The sequence below is a fragment of the Corylus avellana genome, chromosome ca2, assembly GCF_901000735.1.
Source record: "Corylus avellana chromosome ca2, CavTom2PMs-1.0".
Classification (NCBI taxonomy): Eukaryota; Viridiplantae; Streptophyta; class Magnoliopsida; order Fagales; family Betulaceae; genus Corylus; species Corylus avellana.
In genome coordinates, this window is record NC_081542.1 from 48,576,244 (window position 1) to 48,584,308 (window position 8,065).

The 8,065-nt window shown below is 37.5% G+C and overlaps 1 protein-coding gene across 3 annotated transcripts; it reads right to left on the reverse strand.

The window, feature by feature from the left end:
- Window positions 1-1,498: 1,498 nt before the first annotated feature.
- LOC132168937 (aspartic proteinase-like) lies at window positions 1,499-7,628 on the reverse strand. Of its 3 annotated transcripts, none has more exons than XM_059580035.1 (14): window positions 7,428-7,628; window positions 6,026-6,403; window positions 5,854-5,914; window positions 5,118-5,212; window positions 4,915-5,027; window positions 4,651-4,819; window positions 4,511-4,550; window positions 4,299-4,363; window positions 3,641-3,754; window positions 3,376-3,440; window positions 2,892-3,048; window positions 2,688-2,807; window positions 1,887-1,975; window positions 1,499-1,765 (listed from the first exon to the last, which is right to left on the reverse strand). In XM_059580035.1, exons 2-14 carry the CDS (start codon window positions 6,395-6,397, stop codon window positions 1,681-1,683), a joined length of 1,545 nt encoding a protein of 514 aa, XP_059436018.1. In that variant the 5' UTR covers window positions 6,398-6,403; window positions 7,428-7,628; the 3' UTR covers window positions 1,499-1,680. The 3 variants fall into 3 exon arrangements, with proteins under 3 accessions (XP_059436018.1, XP_059436017.1, XP_059436019.1); XM_059580034.1 differs by having other exon boundaries at window positions 7,432-7,627; XM_059580036.1 differs by lacking the exon at window positions 7,428-7,628 and adding an exon at window positions 7,260-7,283.
- Window positions 7,629-8,065: the final 437 nt, after the last annotated feature.

The following is an 8,065-nucleotide window of genomic DNA, read 5'->3' on the forward strand; positions in this document are numbered from 1 at the left end:
CCGTTAAAATTATGTTCAAAACTTAACGGAACGCCATGTTAGCACCAATCAAATGTCGCCATATGTCATATAAATAATTTTTAAAAAAAAAAAATTAAAAAGATTAAAAAATTATGGTTTTGCACAAAAAGAAAGAAAAAAAAAAAAAAATTGGGGCTGACTACAGCCATTTACCCCCATCTACTCGCCACCCCCACAGTCGGATGGGGGTGGCCAGGGGAGTGAGAGCTTTCTTATGTGGGCGAGGACAAACTTGCCACATCTTTGTGGGAAACATAGCATCTCTGGAAGTAGCTAGATGAGCAAGTTACCTGGATGGCATTGTTATATAAATCATGAAGCCTAGAGGCGACCTCTCGACCAATGGAATGATATTATACGTAGAAGTGGTCAGCGGTCAGCACTGGCAGAAGCATTTCAGAATTTAAAATCACGACGAATCCTGGTGGTGTATTGGGTGACAAATTCATAAATGGATGCCTCAGAGTAGACATGAGAGTCGTTCTGCAGAAAGTTGATGGAAAAGGGCAAGAAAAAGATATGGGCTTCTTTCGGATGGCCGAGCCACCACCATCTGGCTGTGGGGTGGTGAGCCACCCCCAAACAGGCCAGATGGGGGTGGCCAAAACCACCCCAAACCCATTGTGGGTGGTTTCGGCCACCCCTTAGGCTCCTTGGGGTGGCCCGACCACCTCCATCTGGCCATGCCACCCCAAATTGGCCAAATGGCAAGCCACCCCCATTCGACTAATGGCCACCCCCAATTTTTTACTTTTAAAAAAAAATATAATTTTTTAATCTTTTTAATTTTTGTTTAAAATTAATTATATGACACGTGACGATATTTGATTGGTGCTGACATGGTGTTCTGTTAAGTTTTGGACAGACTTTTAACAAAGGTACCATCTTGGTCTTTATAAAAACCATAAGTACTTCCTATGATAAAAATAAAACCCTAAAGGGGAAAAAATAAAATATTGAAACCATAGGGACAAAAGAGTATTTAACCTTTTTTTTTTTTTTCCAAAATGCCCCTCATTCCAAGTTAAAAATAAAAAATAAAAAATTAAATTTTTTTTAAAAAAAAATTTAATTTAAGGGGTGGCCGACCACCCCAGTTGGGCCTAGCCACCCCAGACCGGCCATCCCTTATTTTTATTTTTTTTTAAAAAAAAAAAAACTTGGAATGGAGGCATTTTGGGTAAAAAAGAAAAAGTTAGGATAATCGAATTGGAACAATTTAAAAGCTTGAGAGAATAAAGTCACTTTTTAAGCATTGGAGTTAAAAGTAAATAGATGAATAGTTCATGAAAGTAAAATGTATTTTCCACTTTTCCAATGCATGCTTCAAAAAGCCGAATTCCACCTAACCAAATTTTTCATATACAATTGTAAATTACCAGTGTCTTTCAACCTCTGTGCCAGGCAAAACCTTGGTCATGTTATTATTTCTACCCAGTTTTAAAGGAGCTTTTAGAGAGCATTTTGAAAATCTGGATCAACAAAATAACGACAGCAAATCCATAGCCCTCAATGCACATACATACCACTTAAATATTCAGATTCATAACAGAGAATATATACAAGCAACACAATATTCCATCATTTCACTTTGTCACGTTTAAAGAAGTTACACGCATTAAACAGTAATAGATAAGGATTACGGTGCAGGCCAGATTTCTATGCTGCCTCTGCAAATCCGACTCTCAGCCTACCGAAATCGAAGACAGTGTGGTAGCGACCCATGAAGATATCTCCCAAGATCCTACATTTCACAAAGTGCCCTCAGGTTAGAACCATCAACCCAGAAGCATCACCATGAACAGATGCTTTGCAATAAACGGAAAATTGCCTGACATTAAAAGGAAAATTGACAATGGAAATACCAGAGAGGTCCGCGAGGCGGAGGAACATCTAAAGCTGTAAAGCCGCTGATGCACTGAGCTGCAGGGCCCTCGCCCACCTTGAGTATGTACTGATGACACCGTCCACAAAAGTTAACATCAGTACCATGATATTCTATTAACATATTCAGGAAGTTTGTTCTACTTCTACATATCCAAACACAGACAGGATGATAGATGACCAAATCTAAGATAACATTAGAACTAGATTCTTCCTCGATAGTGGGTACCAAACTGCCATTGGGCAATCCTTATCATCAGATGATGAGGTAAGAGCTGGTTACCCCAAATCCAGCAGCCTTTAAAGGCAAAACAAATTCTTTTTCGACATTGTGATGAACCAATAGAACCAAAGGTTCAGTCAGAGAGCTCAAAGAAAGTCTACTCAGTGCTGGAAATGAAATATCCAGGTCACAGGAGCATACCAAGAAAGAAGAACTAGGCCATTGAGTAAAGATTAATGTTACTCTTAACATCTATTTCATACTGCCTTAAGTGACATTTTAAAAGACTTTTCATGTCAGCCATTTAAAACAAGTTACTTAACACATGCTATGTCAGCTTGTGTAAAGGGTGTGAAAGAGTAACATTACTCTCGTTACCAGACATAATTATTGGAGTTCACATCTCAAACTGATGAAATAATATAAAACAATATAAGTGGACAACACTATCTACCTGATCTATACACCACTTGATTACAAAACAAATTCAGAATCCAACTACATGGCAACAACATTTTGGAATACAAAAGAAGTCAGGGATAAGTTGGGATGACATTACCTCCTGTGGGGAGAGTTCAAAAACCTTTGCACCAATTGTGAAGGAAACACTAGGCATGGAAGAAACCTTTCCACAGTCCACAGCAGATTCTCCCATCGGGCTTGGCATCCGGTCACAAAGCTGCAGAAGTATCAGAGGATCAAGTCAGCATAAGCAGAAATGTCCTCAGGATATATTACATGCAGTATTTTATGCGTATTCTACCTCATTGACATAGTTCAATATACGGTCTTGTGTCTGATTCTGCTTTAGCTGGTTTTGCATCCACACGACTGCCATCTCACAAGCAGGGCACATAGCATCACGGATTCCACTAGAAACTTTGCCACTGCTCTGATGCACGACACTCTCGATGCCCATACTGTACAAAGATTAACAGACCAGTAAGTTTATCATCTACCAATTATGTCCAAACATTTCATGTATAACAATGACAAATGTGCATTGAGTTAGTTTTACCCAAAATAATAATAATAAGTATAAGGAATCACAAGAGAATGATGAGAGAACACAAGAATTATATCAACAGAAAATCTTTTTGTGCTTGAGCTAGCCACATGGGTACCATCTAAAGTTCACAATGCAGTCTTGCTGCAGATAATAAAATGAGAATAACAAGAGGAACAATTGTAAGGAATTGCAGATAATGATAAAAGGCCAGAGGACTATAAGAATGTATGAGACTGACCTAACACCATGGGAACCATCAAAGGTGCACAATCCAATCTGGGAGCAGATCTTCGTCGGGCTTGCCTGTATATACAGTATGAAAGCTAGATATTAGTCTAATAATGTAATTAACTGGAACATGCTGTAAAGGGGATAAGTACATTGATATGGTATGAACCTGAAACCTTTCCCACTCAGTTTGAAAAGAATAAAATAAATTCATAAGCCATATTATCTGGATTAGGAAAACAGAAATTTAGAATGGAATGAAACACAAGTATTACCTCAGCTATGAGCAAATCCATGATGGTTTGTCCATACTGCTCAACGACTGCCTTGCACTCCTGACTAACAACTCCAGATGCTCCAATTGCCTGATTTATCATGGTAATCACGGTCTGCAAGAAAAACCGCCATATATTTCACGGATCAGTGCGTATAACAATGTCAAAGATGTCTCATTAGAAATATAAGGTAAGGTGCCAAGCTAACAAACCTGCAAGCCTTTAAGACAGCCATAGTAATGACAGAAATAGATGTCACATTCACCCGTCAAATTAAAGAAATGGAAATGAGAAATAGAAGAATGTAACAGACAAGCCACTGAAGCATATAAAAAGCACAGAGATGCATTCATTAATCAAATCTCACTTTAATTGCTACAGTAGCAGTGCAGAAAAAGAATAAATGGACAAGAGGCTGTAAAATGTCTTAGTTGTTTCTCACTTTTTGCTTCCATTTTGTATCAATCTTGAATTTAACAAATATTATCATCCTACACCATAACTGACAAAATATTTTTCAGTTTAACCCCAACAAAAACTCAAACCCAAAAATGAACCAAAAAAGAAGAAGGGAAGATCAACTAGACAACATATCCAGCAAGAGAGTGATAAGCACAAAATCAAAATCACTCAAAATAATTTGAACTATTATACATACCGTTGGACCTGCCAACAGGGAAGTTCCAGAATCTGCGATAGCTGAGCAACTGCCAGCACAGTACCCTGTATAGTAGTAAGGAAAATTAGACCCACAAACAAAATCATATGACCCAAATCACGTGATATTTATATCTTTCTTAGACTTCTAAATTTTTTCTTCTATTCCCCATTCTCATAAAGGAATTGTACTAGGATCATGAAAGAACATACCAGTTGGTTTACCAGCGATAAGAACATCACCCATGTCAAACTATCAAACAGAAATATTAATGAGAAGATAATTAGGATATAAAAAAAATTACTGAACATCAAGGAACCACAGCACAAGATAAAGTTTCTAAATGACCTACCTGCCAATAACCTTTGTGTGTCACAGGAACATAAGTGTGCCGGCCCTTGTAATGATTTGGATCTACCCCACCAAAGACAATTTCACCCCCTTCTTCTTCTTCTGCATTGCGGTTGAGCCAGAATGAAAATACAGGTTCTTGGATAAGACCCTGTTCAACCATGTTGTACCTGTAAGACAAGCAAGTGCCTTATCAAACATGCAACATTAAGATTTTTTTTCCCCAGTATAAAGACCAATCAAAACTAAAGATGAACACACATACCAAACAGGAACAGCATTTCCAACTGAAATCTCTTGAAATCCAAGTCCTAATAGACCATCAAACTTTGCGACCAAAAATGTGACACTAGGCTCTCTAGTTGCCTCAATAAACTCCTGAAGGATCAATAGATGAAGTAATGAAAGAACAGTCTAATCACACTACTATCATATGAAGTAATGAAGAGGGAAAAATGCTCAAGGTACCTGATTCTTCACAACTAGGTTACCAACTTTGACATCATCATAGCTAAAGAAACCGGAAATAGCTCCAGTACCATAGTGGATAGCAGCAGACGTCCCTGGATGATGGAAGGTATTGGTGTTATATCTGACAATATAGTTAAAATAAAAATAAAAATTAAAAAGAAAAAAGAAAGAAAGAAAGATTGCAACGTTCATATGGCAAACTCCCCAATACAACCCCCTCGCAAATTCATATGGCAAACTCCATCACTATAGTGTTATCTTCAACTGGGCATTGTAACTCAAGAGTCTTAGAAATACCGATATGCATGTGTAAGAATGACGTTAATACTGTTCTCTACTGGAATGTATCAGAGAAAATTGCCTTGCTACTAAAGGATGCATGTTTAAGGATTACGATAATACTGATCTGTACTGGAATGTAACAGAGAAAATCGCCTTGCTACCAAAGGAAGCAAATACCAGTCCCACAATCTTCCTACCTCTCACAGGCACTAGGCTTTGGCCAAGGAATGGTTGGATTGGTGGGGAATAGGTCATAAATCCAATATCCCCAACACCAAAACATATGCAATAAGGAACCTCACTAGACTACAAAGGACCAACCTTGACGTCTATCAACCTTCACATGACTCTCCCATAGAAGATATCACAAAACAATTCGTAAACTGGTGATTTATTTTTGAATCAATAACCAAAAATAAACTAAGTCTAATGTGAGGACAAAACAACTAACCATTCTTCTGGTAGGTTTTCGATTCACTTGACTTGTACTTGGCATGGAAATAACACGCCACCTGCAATCAAACAAGCAAAAACATGAATCTTTCCCTTGAATCAAATTTTCTATTCAGGAAAGACGTTCCATTTGACAATCATTCACCATAGGCATAAACATAGAAGCTTACTGAGAAATAGCACTTAGAGGATGGCACCCACAGATTAGAGCTGCCAGTGTCAAAAATTACAGTGAACTTCTGTGGGGGAGAACCAATGGCAATCTCACCATAGTATTGAGCATCCAAGTAGTTCTTTAACACAACAATGTCTGTGTCCTCAGAGTCTCCGAGATTATTGGGTAAACGATACTTCCTAATGGAAGCTCTTAAAGACTGTGCGTCCTTGGACTCAAGCCGTGCAGCAAGCCGGTTGTTTTGGTCCAGTTTAATCTTTTTCAGCCCAATTCTGACCAACCCATTATTGGAAGCAGAGGTGACCAATGAAAACAACAGGGTCGAAAGGAATAGAGACAACACGACTACTTTCAAGTTGGTTCCCATGTTCACCTATTGGTCCACATTGAAAAATTCAAGTTCAGAAAAAGGATTAAAGAGCCAAAACAAATAATACCCAAATATGTGGTTTAAAAAAACATTTTAAGACATTGAACCAGATAAAAATAAAAAATTAAAAAAAATTAAAAAAAAAAATTTTAAAAAATTTTTTTTAAAAAAAAATCTGAGAAAGGTGTTTTGTTGCCAAGAAAGAGTAGTAGACAAACAGAAAAGTAAATCAAAACTGAATTTTTGGCTTAGTTAAAGATCAGTTACATATTTTAGCTTCATATGCTAACATTGTAGCTTAGCTAAAGGTCAGCTATGGATATTTAGAACCAGAATAGAAGAAAGAATAGAAACAATTCTAAACCACATTTCTATCCTTCCAGCAATTATCTAAGCCACCAAACATACAAAAATGGGGGCAAATGAAACACAATTACGCCTAACTGCTTCGAAAATGTAGGGAAATGAAAGTAATCAAGGTTTTGAATCCTTGATGTTAATTATTTAAAAACAAAATGTAAGGCATTGCCTAATTCAAACATTAATTAAATGAGTTAAAACATTTTACAAACTAAAGTTTTTGCAGATAAATGCGCTTAACTCTAAATTTTCCTTCTAACTTTATCTTCCTCTGTTTTCTCACCAAACAAACAGAGCTTGACAAGAATGAAAATAACAAACAAGTCCAACTTTTGAACAGAAACGACCACATTTAACAACAAAAATACAATAATTATTTACAAATACTGAAAACCCTAACAAGAACACGGAACACATCGATCAAGCACATTCACAATGCACGAACTAAAACCATAAACTTTTACCCGAAAAATGCAAAAACAAAAAGAAAATCACATACACAACCCGTAAATTCTCATCAGAAATTTTTCAAAAAAGAAACGCCGATCTCCAAGCCAAATTACCGACTACCTTACGCTTTCACAACTTGAAAACAATATGATGATCCTATCAGAGTAACCAAATAATAATGAGAAATCATAGAAAACAATAATAATTATAAATTTACTCGCCGATTTAGCAGAGGCTGCAGGAGAGGAAAGTTGAAGAAAAAGAGAAACGAATGGAGAATTTAACTCAGAGACGGAGAGAGAAACTGTCTGGCCCACTGGGGCCCAGCTAAGCTATCCTGTTTAAAAAGCTAGAATCTGGGGCTCTTTTTGCAACGGAGACAACGAGGTCTTGGAGTGAGATTTCGATCCCCACCGTTGAACTTTCTGACAGAGATGGCTTATAACCGTCCATCAGGAGCACGATGGACTCGTTTCGGGAAAAGGACCGATATAACTATATATAAGCGTGGTGGCTTATGATTCAGTGCTTTTGCGTGCAGTATACTGAAGCTGCGCCTTCGGGTTAAAGCCTTTGATAGGATAGGGGGTCCATGATCAAGACGTGTGACGATTTTGGTAGGCGGGAAAAGGACGCGGGATTGTAACGGAAATGGTTACGTGGCAATGAAGCATGCAGTTCGCTTGCTTTAGCACGCGACACCTCCTCCCTCCTACTTCGTGTCGTTTTCTACGGGTATGATTATAGTTTGAAATTCATATTCTCAGGAAAATATCATTTGGAGATTTTTCGAAATAATATAATTATGTCATATCGACCATTAATTTTTATGGTTATTATTTAGTCATCACGCAT